The sequence below is a fragment of the Heterocephalus glaber genome, unplaced genomic scaffold (genome assembly GCF_053883595.1).
Source record: "Heterocephalus glaber isolate CG9 unplaced genomic scaffold, H.glaber_assembly_v1.0 deba00000942, whole genome shotgun sequence".
NCBI classification, from domain to species: Eukaryota; Metazoa; Chordata; class Mammalia; order Rodentia; family Bathyergidae; genus Heterocephalus; species Heterocephalus glaber.
In genome coordinates this window covers 2,869,418-2,889,685 of record NW_028258174.1, presented here as the reverse complement: position 1 = coordinate 2,889,685, position 20,268 = coordinate 2,869,418, and the positions used below count along the sequence as shown (strand labels likewise).

General features: G+C 35.3%; 1 protein-coding gene across 29 annotated transcripts in view; it reads right to left on the bottom strand.

The window, feature by feature from the left end:
• The window catches only part of Afg1l (AFG1 like ATPase), a 246,510-nt gene that overhangs the window by 165,898 nt on the left and 60,344 nt on the right, over positions 1 to 20,268 (bottom strand). For 22 of the 29 annotated variants that reach the window (XR_015450312.1, XM_087208621.1, XM_087208622.1 and 19 more), the window contains 2 exons: positions 10,362 to 10,413; positions 543 to 644 (listed from right to left, as the gene is read on the bottom strand). The exons of 2 other annotated variants lie outside the window; for them this stretch is intronic. Coding sequence is in view for 26 of the 27 variants with exons in the window: in XM_087208621.1 (XP_087064747.1) it covers positions 543 to 644; positions 10,362 to 10,413 (154 nt within the window). In the remaining variant the exon portion in view is untranslated. The remainder of the gene's footprint in view (positions 1 to 542; positions 645 to 10,361; positions 10,414 to 20,268) is intronic. 5 more of the 29 variants (XM_087208645.1, XM_087208624.1, XM_087208646.1 and 2 more) reach the window with 2 other exon arrangements.

Here is a 20,268-nt window from a genome sequence, read left to right as displayed (position 1 = left end):
AGACCATGTCTCCACCAAAAAAAAAAAAGAATAACATCTTGAAACAGTGTATTTTTAACATTTTTTATTAACCGTTAGTAGAAATAAAAAATGCTGGATCTTCATGTAATAACTTCTGTTTTCTAATTGGGAAGTACTGAATTGGTCTTAAGAACCAACTCTGAATGTACTACTGTTTCAAAATAGCACAAAACAAATAAAACCAAACAAAATCTTACTTCAAGCAAAAATCTAATTTTTTTAGTTTTTCAGTTTTGTTGTTGTTGTTAGCTTTTTTGTTTTGTTTTGTTTTGAGGGGATAGGGTTTCACTATGTAGTTCAGGGTTGCCTTGAACTGATTATATAGTCCTGGCTGGCCTCTAACTCACAGTGATCCTCCTGCCTCAGCCTCCCAAGTGTTATGACTACAGGCATGCACTACCACACCTGGGAAAAAAAAGTATATAATTTTTTTAAAGAGTATATGTTTATTCACTGCAAAAAACTGTTTTGTAGAGTTTGCCCACTGAAGAATAACTTCTTTCAGGTCATTTTTAACTTACTTTTGTGCACATCTAGCATGAAACCATGAAAATGGACCCGTTTTTTCCTCTTCATTTCCACATAAGTATAAAATATGTCCATCACCATTGTTTTCCCTGTACCTTAAGGATAAAAATAAGAAATTAAGAATGCTATTAGAGGACTGGGGATTTAGCTCAGTGGTTCTGCCACCTGCCTCACAAGCACAAGGTCCAGAATTCAATCCCGATCCCCAGTACCAAAAATAAATAAATAAATAAAAGGAATGCTATTAGATAGTATGTACCAATTGCTCAAATGATTGTCATTAGTTTTGAGATAATGAAACACACTTGTACTGGAAAGCTGAAGCCAGTGTTACTTTTTTAGAAGGGACGGTTTACTCCGTATATTGAACTGGCTAGCCAGCCACTATGGTGCCGAGACCCAATAACGCCCATAGCTGAAACCCTAGCTACTGAGGACCCTGAGGCAGGAGGATCACAAGTTCAAGGTCAGCCTGGGAAACTTAGTGGGACCCTGTCTCAATAAAAAATAAATAAATAAAATAAAAAGGCTAGGGATGTAGCCCAACATATCCTGGGTTCAATTCCCAGCACTGAAAAAGCAAAGTTAGATTTTTAAAATGTTGATATTAACCTTTATTGTTACAATCCAGTTTTGGGGAAATACGTACAACATTTAGTTAACATTACAGTGGCTATTTTCCCCAGACATAACATACACTTCTATGTTTATAAACCGGCAAGATTTAGAGATTATTCTTCAGTCTTCTCTTGTAAAAAAACAACACTAGTATAAATAAAATTAATATTAATTATTAATATTAATTATTAATAATTAATTATTGGGTCATTCTATGAATAAGGAACTGTTTTAGACACTAGAAAAATTCAGAAATGAAAAATAAGAAAATTAAGATGAGAAAAATAAAAATGATTATCTATCATAAATATTGAAAATAAATAACAGGTAGATGAGATCTGGAGAATGGTTTATAACAGATTTTTTAAAAGATGAGAATATAAGTTTTCAAATGAGGCCCTCTTAAAGATAGTCAATCTTATAATTAAATGATCTAGCTTTCAACACTCTGAAACTTTTAATCACTACAATTACATCAGTGATTGAACACCAACAGCTTAAGCCCTTGAGGCAGTCTAGCGCAAAGAGCCTTACTGGGGGAAACCCAGTGGCAGCACCTACTGGCTCTCGCCCCCGCATCTGCAGTGGGCCAGGCCCATCTCCCTCCTTTCTCCACCCTCCACACTCACTGACAGGAGCTACAGTTACTAAAAGTTAAAGATCTGAGTCACATGCTTTGGGCTTTCCTCTATCCCAGAAGACAACTTGGAGCCCACAACATCTGAGGGCCAGAACGTTTTCATGGGACTGAAGCTGTGACGCAGGGTGGGAATTTATCTCGCATGTGCGTGGCCGGAAAAAAAACAAGAAAAAAAGGATTTTTCTGTATGTAAGACAATTCTCCACAAATATGAAAGAATTTAAACTATACAGAATATATTCACCGACCATAATAAATTAGTAATCAAACAGATATTTAGAAAATTACCCCATACTTGGAAATTAAGCAATATGCATCTAAATAACCCTAGGACAACTGCAAAAATTATGAAAAAAATTAGAATATGTTAAACTGAATGAAAATTAAAATGCAACATTTCAAATTTTCATTAATGCCACTAAAGCAGCACTTAGACATAAATTTATTACTTTTAAATGCTAATATTAAAAAAATAGGGGTGGGGATTTAGCTCAGTGGTTCTGGCGCCTGCCTCGCAAGCGCAAGGTCCCGAGTTGGATCCCCGGTACCAAAAAAAAATTTTTTTTTTAATTAAAAAAAAAAACAACTTTAAAATTGTGTAAGTTTCTACTTTAATAATAAGAGAAAAGATAGCAAGTAAAACCAAAACCAAATGTATGAAAAATGAAATAATAAAAAGCAGGAGTAATAGAACAGAAATGAAACAATAAAAAAATTAGTAAAACCAGAAGCTGATTCTTTGAAAACAAAAAATAATAATTGATTAAAAACTCTAATTGATCTGAGAAAAATGTGATGAAATACAAACTGTCAATATCAGGAATGAAAGAGAAGTATCACTACAGCTCCCAGAGATATTAAAAGGATAATAACAAAAAAGTAATAAATTATAAACAACTTTCTGTTGATAAATTCAGCTTAGATAAAAGAAATACATAAATGAAAAGAAAAACATAAATGATCAAAACTATCATAAAAAGAAATAATGAAAATCTAAATAATATAATAACCTAAAATAAATTTAAATAACTATATTTATTAAATAAATTTATGAGTAATAACTTTCCCAATAAAAACATTTCTGGTTCAAATGGCTTCATTACTAAAAACTGGCCAAATATATTAGGACTACATACACTGTGCTAATCTTATACAAAGTTCTGAGAAAATAGAGGAAGAAGGAGTACTTCCCAATTCATTTTATGAGACCAGCAACAAAAAGAATAATACATCATTATCAAATGAGAGGTTTATATCAGAAATACAATAATGGCCTATTAAAAAATCAATCAATTTAATTCACCATATTAGGAAAATAAAGAAGCCAAGCATGGTGCCATAGTCTTATAATTCCAGCACTCTGGGAGGCTGAGGCAGGAGGATCACAAGTTTAAACTCAGCCTGGGACACTGTGTGATTTAGTGAAATCCTGTTTCAAAATTTTAAAAAACAATAATAAAAGGGCTGGGAATATCGCTCAGTGTGAAGGCTCTGGGTTCAAAGTCAGATTTGCAAAAAATAAAAAAATAAAGGAGAAACCCTCAATTACCATCACAACATTTGAAAAAAAAAAAACCTGACTAACTTTAGCACCCATTCATGATAAAAACTAGGAGTAACAGAAGACTCTCAACCTGATAAAGGATAAATACCAAAAAAGCACTACATACTATAAAGATAGTCAACATCAATAATCATTATAGTAAAGTAAATCAAAACTATAAAAAGATACCACTTAACATACATTAGAATGGCTATTATCAAACAAAAAAATAAATTTAAGAAGAATAAAAATTAGAAATGTGCCTTGCTGATGGGAACAACAATGGTAGTGCTGCTGTGGAAAACAGTATGGAAGTCCTTCAAAAAGTTAAGTATAATGTGACTGTTATGGCTTGTTTAGACATGCCCCCAAAGCCTCATCCAGATGAGATGGGGCTTTCTTCTCCAGAGGTGGCTGAATCTGCAATGTGTGATGCTGGGATTAAGGGCATGTGGTTACTAAACCACTACACAAGAGTGATTGGTTTGGCACTGCCCTAATCCTGGTGGTCTGGATGGGATAAAAGGAGCAGAAACACACTGTTAAGGCCCCTTGCTGCTTTTGCTACCATGTGGGTGCCATGAACTGTTTCTCCTCAGGAAGACCTGTCTGCTATGCCACCTTTCCTTGGAGCTAGCTGATTATGGACTGAAACCTCTACAAACTGTAAGCCAAAAAAACCTTTCCCCCTCTAACTTTGGGCGTTGAGTATTTTGTCTCAGCAACGAGAGAAAAAGTAACACAGTGACCATACATTCCAACAATTCCACTTCTGGATATATACATAACAATAATTGAAAACAGGGATTCGAACAAATATTTATACACTAATGTTTGTAGCAGCATTATTCACAATAGCCAAAAGATAGAACAATCCAAAACATTGATGGGTAAATAAAATGTGGTGTATACATATTATTCAGCCTTAAAAAGAAAGAAAATTCTGATATATACTACAACATGGAAATAATTTGCTAATATTGTATGAGTCCACTTACATGAGGTACCTAGAGTAGTCAAAGTCAGAGATAGGAACTAGGAGGTGGATGGAGGAGGGTAGGGGTAAAACCGAGGTCACTGTTTAATGGGTACACCAAAAATTTCAGTGAAATCCCAACTCTTAGAAGATTCTACCAGTGACAGAGAAAACTATGTCAGAGTCTCTTCCTGCCCTTGGGCACAAGACCAGGCAAAGTCTACTTGCTGTCTGTTGGTCTGAGGAGTCCGAATTCCCAGTATCCTATAAAACTCAGAGTCCCTATTAATTAGATAAATTCACAAAAAAAGAAGATTCTAATGCAAATGTTCAGAAGAGGTAAACTATTAATTCAATGGTACCCTTAAAATTTTTCAAGATATTTATAACAGTTTAGATCCAAGTTGTTTAGAAATACTGTAGCTTAGACATTTAGCTAGAAGGTAGGCTCTGGGATAACTGAGTCTAACCAGCTCTATTTAGTGAAGGAGAAAGCTTGGCCTTATGGAAAGTCCAGCAAGACAAGCCAAGGTCTACAGAAGTGTGACAAACACTGGGACATGAGGTGATGGCTACTAAAGATGCTGGACCAGTGCTTTCAAAATTGACACAACAGAATTACTCTGTCATGAAATAGAACTGGACAAAAAAATACCAAAATGAGCTGGGCACACACCTGTAATCCCCACATTCTGGGAGCCTGAAGCAAGGAAATCATAAGTTCAAGCCCAGTCTGGGTAACTTAGTGAGACCCTGCTCAAAATAAAAGGGCTGAGGACGTAGGTCAGTGTGAAGACCCCAGGCTCAAATCCCCAGTATGAGGAGGAGAAAGAGAAAGAGCAGTAGGGGCAGGGGGAGAAGAAAGAAGAAAGCAAGGAAAAGGGGGAAGGAAGGACAGAAGGAAGAAAAGAAGGGTAGGAGGAGACAGAAATCAAAGGAGTCCTGTGTAAGAGTGTAAAATTCTCTTCAAGTATATGTGTTATGTTAGGCCAGGATGTAAAATATATTTCTTTCACTATGGGTCATGTAGAAAAAGGCCATTGCTCCAGTTTGTAAACTTTGCATGAGTGCTTTTATTCACCATACATCTCCAGAAGCAACACACTGCCTGACACAAGGTAGATGCTCAATCCACATTTGTTAGGTGCTAAGGAAAACGTCAAGTGACCTTGAAAAACAGTGGGGAAGAAACCAACACCAAATTTTACTTATTCACAATTTGCTTTGGTCTCTATGAAGTCATAAAGAAAATCTTAATTTTTTCTTCAAGAAAGGATTCTTACCAGCAGATTCAATTATAAAACCTAAACTTTTAAATCCACAAAGATTGAACATGAAAGGGAAGGTACAGAAAGCAAGAGAGGAGGACATGAGAGAGAGCCCAACCCAGTACAGGCATGAGGAGCATAGATATCCTCTTTTCCCACTAAGTTTCCTTAGAATTTAGTACCTGTTTTCCAAGTACAAACAAAGGAAACAGTAAATAGAATAAGAGTTTGTGACAGAATTCTGAAACTATTCTCTCAGTCACAGAACCTTTCAAAATGAGAACTTGACCTATCTTTTATTACTTTTTTTGTAAGTCTTCTAAATTGATCATAACCATCAAAATATTCATTGTGCTTGCTATTTCAGAAGTCCTTTCTTTTCCCCATCTATATCATAAAGATATTTCTATACAAAGGTTGCCATGCACCCAGCTAAGTGAATATCCCACGTTATTACATCTTTTTAATTTCTTTTCAAGCAGATAAATTACTTGTTTTGTATCTACCCTCAATTAGTTAGAAAATGGATATATTAAAATCCAAAAATTTTCAGGAGGCTTGGGGGGAGGGGAGGGTTTGGTTGTTCTGTTGTTGTTGTTGTTTTTGTAAGCCCTTTTGCAGAAGTAGAAGCAGTTTTATTTTACCAACCTTAAGGCAATAGGAGAAACAAAAATGATGATTTTCATAATGAATGAACATAAAAGTGAAGGTATAGGAAGTAAGATATTCTCAGGAGAAAAGAACAAGATCTGACAATAGACTAAGATCTACTAATGGTGCCCAAAAATACGGGCATATAAAATTGATTTAAGCATCTGCTGTAAAAAAGAAGTATACAATGGTTTCAAAAATTCCAATTAATGTTTCCCTACCATGTGGAATCTGAAAAAGATGGTATGAAAATAGAAGGGAGACTGTAATTAGACACAGGAAGGGAATAAGGAGGAGGGGGAGAGGAGTGTAAGGGTAAAGAGAGGGGTGGGGATGATTGAAATATAATATATGCACACATGAAAACATCACATTAAAGCCCAATATTTTGTAAAATTAATAAACACTGACAAAAAAAATTTTAATGTAAAAATCTTTCCAATTACCCAATTATCTAAGAAAAAGAATAGAGCTTGAACAGAATAGAATTTGAGCTTCTTTAATATTTTTTTAAAGTGTAATTTTTAAGAACTTGAAGAATTTTATAAATGTCAAACAGGTATATAAAGGCATTGATAATCAAATCAGAAGAAGAGAAAGTAGACAAAAAAGACAAAGTTTCACTTTTGTTGGGTCTTTGTTTTTTTGTTTTGTTTAGCTTTGGGGGTTTTTTGAGACAGAGACTCAGTATATATAGTTAAGGCTGGTCTCCAACTCATGGCAACACTCCTGCTTCCACCTCCCAAGTACTGGGATTACAGGCATGAGCCACCACACTCAGCTAAGGGATTACAGGTATGAGCCACCATACTCAGCTAAGAACAGTTTTATTTTTAATTAAGGCATTATAACTACTTATTAAACTCCTATTTATTTTCTCGTCTAAAAAATTTTACTGAAAAACTAAACCCTGCCACCATCCCCTCATAACACAAATGTGTTACAGCTCTGGGGAGCCTGGAGTATGTTTATTAATCTAGATTCAAAACATTTCTTCTTACATGTAAGTGTGAGTGTCCAGTGTTCCAGTGAGAGAAATAATTGATAGGAAAGAATTCAATAGAGCCAAGTAAAGTGGGAGCCATCTTCTGCCAACAGTGAAGATGAGTAACTAGGGATAGGTTTAAGGCTAGAAGAAATTGTTTGTTTGAAGGAAATGAAAACCAGAAAATAGAGGGTCTTATACAGCAAGGATAAGACCAAAAACGACCACATGGGCAAGATATTAACTGATCAGGAAAGTTTAGGAAAGTAAGTGTCCACTCAGAAGGTTTCCAACAAAATAAGAGAGTTTGTGTGACCATTGTATAGAACTAGGAGACCAAGGAAATGTTACCATTGATACATTAAAAGTATCTAATAAGTTAAACATAATTGTCAAGTACAGTGTATGTTCCTGTAGTCCCACTGCTTTCAGAGGCTCAAGCAGGAAGATCACCTCAACCCAGATGTTCCAAACCAACCTAGGCCCCATATCAAAAAACCTGTCTTGAAAATAATACTGGTAATAACAACAAAAACAACACCTAGGTTATCTAAGGGCCTAGATTATTAATATAAATGAGTGGATATTAAAAGTAAATAAAAAACATTAGCCAGAGCAATCAAGCAAGAGAAAGAAATAAAAGGGATACATATAGGAAAGGAAGAACTCAAATCATCATTATTTGCAGATAACACGATCCTCTATTTACAAGACCCAAAAAATTGTACTAAAAGACTCCTAGAATTAATAACCAAAGTCAACAATGTAACATGATACAAAGTAAAAAAAAGGAAGTAAGACCTCTACAACAAAAATTACATCCCTCTGAAAAAGGAGATTGAAGAGGACATCAGAAAATGAAAAGATCCCCAGTTCTTGGATAGGAAGAACCAATACAGCCAAAATGGCCATACTTCCAAAACTGATATACAGATTTAACACAATCTCAAACAAAATACCAACAGCATTCATAAAATTCATTTGGAACCAGAAGAGACCAAGAACAGAAAAAGCAGTCCTCGGAAACAATAGCAAAGCAGAAGGCATCACAACCCCAGATTTGAAGTTATATTACAAAGTCACACAATTAAAAACAGTAAGGGACTGACACAAAAACAGAAAATGTGGATCGATGGAACAGAATAGATGAAGCAGAAACAACTGTAGATACATTGAACTCTGAGTTCAACAAAAGGGCCAAAAACATCACTAAAGAAATGATAGCCTCTTTAATAAACAGTGCTGGAAAAATTGGATATCACATGCAGAAGATTGAGTCTAGACCCATATATCTTACTATCCACTAAACTAAAATCAAAATTGATTGAAGATCTAAGTATTAAAACAGAAACACTTAATCTGATGGAAGATAAACTAGGTAAAACCCAAACCAGACATGGTGGCACGCACCACCATGCACTATTCCAGCACTCAGGAGGCTGTGGCAGAAGGATTGCTAAGAGTTTGAGGTCAACTTGGGCTACATAATGAGTCCAAGGCCAGGCTGAATTACCTAGCAATACCCTGTCTCAGAAAAAACAAACAAACAAACAAAAAGGTAAAACAGTTGAAGACAAAGACATATGTAAGGACTTCCTGAATAGAACCCCAATGACACAAGAAACAATACCAAGAATCAACAAATGGGATCATATCAAATTCAAAAGCTTTTGCATAACCAAGGAAACAACCAACAGAGTGAAGAGACAACCTACAGAATGGGAAAAATTTTTGTTAGTTATTCCTCAGACAGAGGACTAACATCTAGAATATATAAAGAACTCAAAAAAATTAGACCCCCCAAAATAAAAGACCCCCCCAAAAATGGGCAACTGAAATGAATAGACACTTCTCAGAAGTACAGATGGCCAATCAATACATGAAAAAATGTTCAACATGTCTAGCCAGCAGAGAAATTTAAATTAAAATAACACTGAGATTCTATTTTACTCCAGAAAGAATGGCTATCATTAAGATATCAAATAATAACAAATGTTGGGTAGGCTATGGAGAAAAAGGAACCCTTCTAAATTGTGACTAGGAATATAAACTCCTCAAAAGGAGATTGCTCAAAAAACTAAAAATAAAGTCCTTTTAACCCAGCTACACCCTTTCTAGGAATCTTCCCAAAAGAGTTAAAGGCATCACATTACAGCGATACATGCATACCCATGTTTATAGCAGCATACATACTGAATCTTAGGAACAGCCTATATGCTCAACAGATGAATGGATAAGAAAATGTGGTATTTATAAACAATGGAGTATTATTTTCCCATAGAGAAGGATAAACTTGAGGCATTTTTAGGTAAATGGATACACCTCAAGACCATAATGTAAAGTAAAATAAATCAGGCACACAAGTTTAAATATTGCATGGTTTCTTTTATATGAGAAACCCAAAATATAAATAAAGAGTAAAATAAAGGATAGATAATAGAAAGAGGGGAGATATTTTTCAAATGTGAAGGGGAAGAAGAGATAGAGGGAAGGGGAGGGAAGGAAGGGAAAGGGGATTAAAAAAGAGGAAAAAAAAAAAACAATATTTCTCTCCAAGAAACAGATGAGTTGCAGTGAGCAGGGAGGGATGGGAGGGGAATGAGACAAAAAAGAATTAAGATGTGTTATGTACATATACCAACTCCCCTAGATAAATGTAATAATTCTTTACTGCAAACATATACTAATAAGAACATTTTTTAAATGCACAAATTACAGGGCATTACAATGAAACTGAAGTTTTCACTTGAGAAAAACAAATATGAACAGTTTATTTTTAAAAAATTATTAAGCTGAGTCAAAAAGCACTGAGTAATAGGATCCTGATTTATTTAATAACCTATCTATACATGATTTCCTTCCCTGAATTCAACTCACTGTGTGCATTATATAATGTTTGCATCCTAACACAGTATCAAATCATAATTCTGCCTAGAATTATGGCCCTGTTCTATGAAAAGTAAAGCAAAAGATGAAAAACTGCCTTTCTCTCCCATCCCCTCCCCCCAACTTTACCCAGTCTCATCTGCTCCCTTGTTGTAGCGAATTATCAGATGGAAATGGAAGTTATCCTAGAGTAAAAACTAGAAAACTTTTTGATTGGCCCACCCAAAACTTATTTTAACACTTACCAACATCTCCATAAACATACAGGCCCCTTGGAGGTTTGCTCCTTGAAAAAAGCTGCAAATTAAGAACAAATTGTAAATCTCCACCATGAAAATAATTAGATGGAGTCATATATATAATGGTTTTTTTTTTCTTTCGGTACCAGGGATTGAACTCAGGACCTTGCACTTGCAAGGCAGGTGCAGCACCACTGAGCTAAATCCCTGGCCCTATAATGTTCTTAACTATGTTATATACAGGATTTGGAGAGACTGTTATACAGTGAGTAAGGAAAAATTTGCTATAAAAGTCTGTGAACTTCTTACATTTCTTCCCTTGCAATGCAAGGTCCAAAAGAAGAGGCTATGCTAGGTGCTCCCACACAGAGCTAAGGGTCTCTGGCCAGCAACGGGAAGGACATAGGTGAGCTTTTCCTGTGATCCAGAAAGCAAACCAGTGGTGTCCAGATTAAGATCTTTCCATTTTCACTCTTGAACTACTTATGTAAAATTCTAAAAAGAAATTTAAACACACACACACACAAATAAACACTTGCAGTTTATAATAAATACAGCAGAAGTATTTCAGAATTGGGGTATATTTTGATTCATAGCCTCCTTATTCTGAGAGGGAAACTCAATGTCTTTGTATCTTAGCTTTCTCATTTGTACAATGGAAAATACAAATATGAGCGCTTTACAGATTAAGTAATGTACTTCAGGTTGGCCTAGAATTCACTACGTAGCCCAAGCTGGCCTCAATTTAATGGTGATTCTCCTGCCTCAGCCTCCAAAGTGCTGGGATTACAGGTATGCACCACCATGCCCAACTATGCCATCATGTATTATGTTACATTTATGTGCAAGAAAAAATTTATTTTCTAGTCAACAAATTTTTATTTATTTTATTTTTTTGTTCATCCAATACCTTGCATTAAAATGTTGTATGCTTCATTTATCTAAGATTATGCACAGGAATATACTTATTTTCCTCTTTGGCCTCATTTCTAGAATGCTTCTGGCTTTGGCTGCATATTTCCTAAAATATATATAATCTTCATGGAATGATAAGTTTTGATCATACCCTACCACTCATATACCATTGTATCCATAAATTAATGTTTACATATAAAAAATGCACACACATGTTATAAACAGAGCAAACCATAAAAAATTAGCAACAAGGACATAACACATTATTTGTAGATGATTTTTGTATAAAAATATATCACACAATTGACATTTTTTGAAATATCACCAAATTTAAAGTAAAAATGAAAATTTAATAATTCTTTAAAATTATTTAATTTCTATGTACTCTGTAGATCTTTCAGTAAGCTAAGAAACCATTCATTTTGGCTTTTCAGTATACACTTTGTAATAATTTCAATATATTTGACAAATTTTTTTTTTGGTACTGGGGATCAAACTCAGGACCTTGTGCTTGCAAGGCAGGTGGCAAAACCACTGAGCTAAATCCCCGGCCTGATAAATATTTTTTATTCTCCTTCATTGCCCTTAAGGCAGCAATTTCCACTTACATGTTCACAGTTAAGATATGATAAGAAAGGGCCAGAGATTTAGCTCAGTGGATCCACCGCCTGCCTTGAAAGCACAAGATCCCAAGTTTGACCTCCAGTACCAAAAAAAAAAAAAGATTTGATAATAAAACAAAAGGGAATGGCTATGTATCTATGTAATAGTAAATACACAGCCAACTTGGGCAATTTTTTTGTAGTCGATGGTTGACTAATAGACTTGATTCTTATTAGTGAAGGTGAAGGTCATTATGTAAAGGAAATGCCTTTGTCACTGAGTCAAGAGAGCAATGTTAATTTTAGCTTTCTTCAAAAATCAAAATCATAGTAATAATCTTACCATTTGCTACAGCAGACCAAATTGGAAGGATAAATGTTTAACTGTTTCTAAAAGTCCTAAAAATGGAGAGGGTAAAACTGCAAATGAATAAATATTATTTGACAGTGTTGGCTGGAGTCTTGAAGAGGACTCTGCGCAAAAATGATTATCCAAAAAAAAAAATACAGGCAGAAGAGCAGAGCTGCCCCCAGCACAGAGGAGGTGAACCTTCTGGGCCACGATACCACCACCCTGAGCACCAAGGAGGTGAGCTGTGTGGGGAGCAGCAGCATGCACACACACACACACACACACACACACACACACACCCTTTGAAATGAGAAGACACATGAACAAGTCTCAAAACCAGACTTTCAGATCACCTAAAGCAACAGCAAAGGGAAATGAGAGGGAACAAGCTGATATTGAAAAAGCTGGACTCCCTGAACTGGCAACAAAAGAGGATCTGGAAAAATTGAAATCAGAAATAATTTCTCAGATATCAGCAGGGATTGTGTCCATAGGGCAAGACATGATTATTAAATATAGACAGGACACAGATAAAAAAATAGAAGACCTGAGGAACATGATGGGATCCCAACATAGGAAACAAATGCAATCCATAAAACAGATCCAAACAGATATCCAGGAAGTTAAAAACTCCACTGAAAGTCTATGAACAGAATGAGCTGATGTGAAGACAGAATTTCAGACACAGAAGATAATATTGCAATTAGTGACCAGGAAAAGAAAAATTGCTTTAAAATAGTAAGGGACCACAAGAAATCAATCCAGCAGCTGCTAGACGATACAAAGAAGAATAACATCACACTGATCAGAGTCAAGGAAGAAACAGGAGTGCAGATGACATAAAAAAACTGTTCACAGAAGTCATTGCAGAAAACTTCCCAAGGAGGGGAAAAGAACTTGACATACAGATAAGTGAGGCATATAGGACTCCAGCTAACCTTAATCAAAAAAAATCTACACATAGGCATATAATAGTTAGGATTCCAGAAATCCAACAGAAGAACAAAATTCTACAAGCAGTGAGAGAAAAGAAACAAATCACATACAAAGGAAAGCCCATCAGAATCACAGCAGACGTCTCAATGCAAACGCTCAAGGCAAGAAGAGCGTGGAGTGATGTATTTCAAGCCCTAAAGGAAAACAGCCCCCAACCCAAACTGATGTACCCTGCAAAACTATCTTTCAAAATTGATGGAGAAATAAGATGCTTTCATGATAAAGAGCACCTCAGGAACTTCATGAATACCAAACCGGCACTCCAAAAATTTTAGACAATACCCTAGGAAAAGACAACGAGGATCACAACCCCAGGAAACCCAGAAGAATGAATCCATTGGGTGTGACAAATTAAATGCAAAGGGGGAGAATCCAACAAAAAGAAAAAGTCATGACAAGGCTTTTAAAACTTTTGACTTCATCACCCTAATGAGTATATAATTCAATCTTATTATTGTACTGATTAGTATTTTTCTGATTCTAGTATTGCACACCATTCCTTGTGCTATACTGGCTATTTATCATCTTCTGTCTACATTTTAATTGGGTTGTCTATTAATGAGCTCTAAGAATTCTTTATATATTCTGGTCATAGGTTATATGCATTGTAAATATGGTCTGTTTAAGGACTACTTTTCATTTTAATGATGTCATTGAAAGTTCTAAATTTTGATGGAATCTCATCAATTTTTTTTCTTTTATACATCATGGTTTTTGTATCCTAGGTAGTTCTTGCCTACCCTGAATTCATAAATATTTTCCCTTATAATTTCTTCTTAAAGTTTTATACTTTTAGGCTTTCTTATTTAGGTTCATAGATCCCTTCAAGTTATTTTCATGTATGGAAAAAAAGGGTTGAGGATAATTTTTTATCTACGGATACCAGGTGTTCTAGTGCCATTTGCTGAAGACACTATCTCTTCCTTGGCTCTTGAATCGAGTTTATATTCTATAAAATGCTAATGTTAAATAATCTTTCAAAACTCAGTGGACCATATATGTGTGGTTCTATTTCTAGATTCTCTGTTTTATTCAAATGATCTATATGTCTTTCCTTACACCAACACTACCTTGATTACTGTAGCTTTAGAAGAAGTCTTAAAATCGGGTGCTAAAGGTCTTCCAACACTGTTTTTGTTTTTGTTTTTGGCTTTTCTGGGTCCTTTGTACTCCTACATAACTTTTAAATTTCAATATCCAGTTCTTCATTTATAGCAAGTATACACAGACCTGAATTTTTATATATACCTTGTGTTTTCTAATCCTGCTAAATTCAAGTACAAGTTCTAGGGGCTCCTAGAAATTTCTTAGTATTTTCTCTGTAGATGATCATTTCATCCACGTAGAAAGATTTTGCTTCTGCCGTGCCAATCCTATCCTAGTTGTGTCATTTTATTGCCAGACTATTTTGGTTTAGACCTATGTTTCAAAGTCTAATGGACAGATGAAGAGTAGGCATATATGCCCTTGTTCCCCACTTTACGGAGAAAGCATGGTTTCCATTCATAGAAGGAGTTTTTGTTGCAAGTATGGAGTACATGTCTTTGATCTGTTGAGAAGGTTCTATTCTATTCCTAGTCTCCTGATAGCCTTTACCATGAACAGCTGTAGAATTTAGTCCAATACTCTTTCTCCAACTAGTGACAGGATCATATGGCTTTCTCCTTTCCTCTGTTAAAATGATTACTTTTGGGGAGTGGATCTTCCAATGCTGAATCAACACTGCCATCCCTATAACAAAACCACTTTCTACATACTGCCAGATCTGACTTCTAAGAGTTTGTTTTGTTAAACAAATTTCTATCTATGTTCATACTTTTTTCTTCTATTATCTTTATCCAGTTTTAGGATTAGCACAATGTTGAGTTCCTAAAATGAGGGGAGAAGTGTTCCTTTTTTCTGCTTTAATTGTTTGATATAATTTATCAGTTAAAATGTTTTATGAGCCTGCTGTTGTCATATAGGTAGGTTTTCAAGCTAGGAATATATTTTCTTTAATAGGTGCTATTCAAATTTTATATTTCCTCCAGAGTTAGTTTCATTAATTTGTCTTCCAAGTTACTTCTTAGAAGCTGTCAAATTTATTTCAAAACAGATTTTTGTAATATGCTTTCTATATCCTTTTAAATTCTGTAAAATCTGTGGTAATGTCTCCTAGATCTTAATATTGTAATTTTAAAAATGTATAACTGATATTGTGCAACAGGTAGAAAAGGTCTAAAAGATCAGGGGAATTGGGAGGGGGAGGGGAAGGGAAAAAAGGGAAAGGAAAAAATATGAGAAGAGGAAAAAAATGGAAACAAGGTCTTTGCAAATACGGAAGGGTGGGCAAGGAAAGGGGAAATAAAATAAGAACCAAGGGACTCATGTAATGGTACAAGATCCCAATGATGAATGTAACTGTATTTTATACCTAAAATGTACCAATAAAGTTAATGGGGAAAAAATAATAATAATTAAATAATAAAATAAAATAAAAATGAAAAAAAAACTGTATGACCATATCAATAAATGCAGAAAAGGCTTTCAACAAAATCCAATACCCCTTCATAATAAAAACCTGAAAAAAACAGGTGGCTCAGTGGCACCACATCTGACCCGCAAGTGTAAGGTCCTGAGTTTGATCCCCTGTACAGGGTGAAAAAACAGGTATAGAAGGACCCCACCTGAATATGATAAAGGCTATTTATGACAAACTAATAGCCAACATCATATTAAAAGGGGGAAAACTAAAGCATTCCCCTTAAATTCAGGAACAAGACAAGAATGTCCACCAGCATCTCTTCTATTCAACGCAATACTTGAACACCAGCCAGAGCAATTAGGCAAGAGAAACAAATAAAACAGATACATACAAGAAAGGAAGAATTCAAATTATCATTATTTGCAGATGACATAATACTTTCCATAGAAGACACAAAGAACTCCACCAAAACACTTAAAACTAATAATAAACTTCAGCAAAGTAATAGGATACAAGATCAATACACAAAAATTATTAGCATTTGTGTACATCAACAATGAATAGGATGAGAAGGAAATTATGAAAATAATACCATTCACAGTAGCTTCAAGAAAAATGAAATACCAAGAAATTAACCTAACCAAGAAAGTGAAGGGCCTCTGCAAAGAAAACTATAGTACTCTGAAGGAAATAGAAGAGGACATCAGAAAATAGAAAGATGTTCCCTACTCCTAGATAGGCAGAACCAATATTTTCAAAATGGCCATAATCCCAAAACTGTTATACAGACTCAATGCAGTCACAATCAAAATACCAACAGCGTACTTTACAGATCTAGAGAAAACAATCCTAAAATTCATATGGAACCACAAGAGATCCAGAATAGCAAAAGTAATTTTGGATAATAATAATAGTATATATAAGAGCAAAGCAGGAGGCATAGCAATACCTGACTTGAAGCTATACTACAAAGCAATAGTGATAAAAATGGCATGGCACTGGAACAAAAACAGACATGTGGATCAACTGAACAGAATCAAGGATACAGAAACCTCACCAGACACATTTCACTATTTTTTTTTTTGGTTTATGCAACTTTATTGAAGAAAAATAAATCAATTACTAGCAGAGCTATTAGTTGATCACTCATCCATTGACAACTTGCATCATTTACTCAGTGCTATATTAAACAGTGTTTTGGAAGATAGATTAACTAATAGCTCCAAGCCTCCTAACAATTTAAATGAAAATTACAAAATGTTTTGAGACCCTATTTTGGAACACAAAGGGTGGTTGAGTTCCAATTTCCATTCTCTGTAGAACAAGAACAGGTCATTCCTTTATTGACATGCATAAAATACATCACATTTTCTGTTCGGCCGATACTATAAATTCAATACCAATTCTCCAGCCACATCAGTTATGAGCACAAAGTATATCACGTAACCTCAAATCTCTAACAGTGGAAGGCTTAACAAGAATGGATGCTGCTAGAATAATGCTGCTTCCTTGCCATGACAACTGAGCATCCATCTCCCCCCCTCAGCTGGCTTCTTCAGCAGTTAGAGCTGTGAGGAATGGTTTAGTCTCATAACCAAGTTAGAGTGAAGACATTGGCCAAATAACACACATGCTCCATTTTTTAAAAAAAAATTCTGAATCTTGGGCAACTTATTGATCTTAACAAAGGGGCCAAAAGCATACACTGGAGGAAAGATAGCCTATTCAACAAGTGGTGCTGGGAAAACTGGTCATCTGTGTGCAGAAGATTGAAACTGGACCTTTATCTCTCACCATATACTAAATTAAAATAAAAATGGATCAAAATTCTAAACATTAAAACAGAAACATTAAGGGGAAAAGAAAGAAGGGAATGGAATTAATATGAGAAAAGGGAAAAATGGAAACAAAGTCTTTGTAGACAGGGAAGGATGGAGGGGTTAAAGGGAGGGCAGGGGAATGGGAAAAAAATAAGAACCAAGAGAGATTATGTGAAGGTGCAAATTTCCAATGATGAATATCATTATATTGTATACCTTAAATGTACCAATAAAATTAATTAAAAAACAGAAACATTAAACCTACTGGAATATAAAACAGGTAAAACACTTGAAGATATAACTGCAGGAAATGATTTTCTGAACAGAACCTCAATTATATAAGAAATAACAGCAAGAGGGCTGGGGATTTAGCTCAGTGGTTCCATCACTTATCTTGCAAGTTCAAGGACCCGAGTTCAATCCCTGGTACCAAAAAAAAAAAAAAGAAAGAAATAACAGCAAGAATCAACAAATGGGATTATATCAAACTAAAAAGCTTTCGTACAGCAAAAGAATCAATCAGTAGAGTGAAGAGATAACTACAGATTGGGAAAAATGTTTGCCACCTACACCTCAAAGAACTAATATCTAGAGTATACAACGAACTCAAAAATAATAAGCCACTTAAAATTAAAGACCTAGTCAAAAAAAAAAAAAATTAAAGACCCAGTCAAGAAATAGGCTACAGAAATGAACAGACACTTCTCAGAGGAAGAAATACAAATGACCAAAGGATATATGAAAAAATGTTCAACATCTCTGGCTATTAGGGAAATGCAAATTAACCCTATGATTCCATTTTCCTCTGCAAAGAACAGCAATCATCAAGAAGTCAAACAATAACAAATGCTGGCCAGGCCGTGGTGAAAAAGGTGCCCTCCTGTATTGTTGGTGGGAATGTAAACTAATACAACCACTATGGAAATCAGCATGGAGATTTCTCAAAGAATTGAAATTAGAAATTCCATATGGCCCAGCTATTCCCCTGTTAGATATCTTCACCAAAGAGCTTAAGTCATCATACTACAGCAAAATTTGCATTTCCCCCTCAATTTTAAGTGGTTCCTCCAGTTTCCTCAGCCTTTCAATACACACTCACACCAGCAATTCTCCAGGGAGCATCCAGGCCTTCAGTCTCTCATTGGCGTTACATCCTTGATCCCTCTCGTTCTGCAGCTTCTGGCTTCTTGGACTGAGCAGCTACTGCATCCTCTGGCTCTCCCGTGTGCAAATGGCCACTGCTGACTCTCTTACCTCTGATTTTGTTTTTTACCTCTGATTCTATAAACATATCTAATAAAGACCTTTGTATAATAACATATATATTTTTGTCCTATTGATTCTGTTCCTCTAGAGAACCCTAACCAATACATCATATATTTTAGTTACTACAATTGCTATTTTTGCTCAACCTGATACATAGGTACAGCACTTGGACCTTTTTTTTTTTTTGTCTTGTGGTTTTTTGAGACAGGGTCTCACTTGACAGTGCAAGCTGTCACAATGGAGTGTTATTCAGCCATTAAAAAAGAATAAAATTTTGTCATTTGTAGAAAAAAAAATGGATCTGGAGATCAACATGTTGAGCAAAATAAGCCAGACTCAGAAAGACAAATACTGACACCCCCCTATACATGGAATCTAAAAAAGATGACAAGTCAGCAAAATGGAGACTATTATTAGACAAGAGGAAGGGAAGAAAGAAGGTCTCTTGGTAATAAGGGATGTAATCAAAATAATTATACACATTGAAACACCCCTCAAAAACATGTAAAACTAGGGGAAAGGTTGGCAAGGAGGGTAATGGGGGGAATGATTAAAGTATGTTTTGTGCATGTACAAATCTGCCAAAATAAAACTCATTAATCTAAACAATGTGCACTAATAAAAAATGTGGGAAAAAGTCAAGAACAGAGCCAAATATCACATGATCTCACTTATAGGTAGAACCTTAAAAGTCAAATTCTTAAAAGTAGAGAGTAGAAGGGTGCTTATCCAAATCTGGGAGCAGGGGCATGAACTAGAAAAGGGAGGAAGTTAGTCAATGGTACAAAGTTAATTTAGATACCACTAATAAACTCTGGTGTTCTATTGCACAGGAAGGTAACTATAGTTAATAATAACGTATTGAATATTTCAAAATAGCTAACAGGATTTTAAATATTCTCACCACAAAAAATGATGAGTTTTTAAGGTGATAGTTATTCTACTTACTTGACTTGGTCATTCCCCAATGTAGATATGTATCAAAATAGCACTTTATACCCATAAATATATAGAATTGTTATTTACCAAGATTTTAAGGATTCCATTTGTTTCCTATGTTGGGATTCCATCATGTTCCTCAGATCCTCTATTTTTTTATCTGCGTCCTCTCTAGATTTACTAATCATGTCTTGCACTATGAGCACAATCTTTGCTGTTATCTGAGAAATTATTTCTGATTTCATTTTTCCCAGATCCTCTTTTGTTGCCAGTTCAGGGAGCCCAGGTGGTTGAGGATCAGATTGTTCCATCTCATTTCCCTTTGGGGTTGCTGTAGGTGATCTGGAAGTCTGTTTTTGAGGCTTGTTTACATGTCTTCTCATTTCCATGGGGAGGGGGTGGGGGTGGGGGGTGCTTCTGGCATCCACTTAGCTCACCTTCTCTGCGGTGAATGGCGGTGGGGGAGCTTCCTTCCGGGTGCTGGGACCGGCTCATCTTCTCTCATTTACCAAGATTTTAAGTAGAAATCAACCTCATAAATAAATTCATTCCCACATGT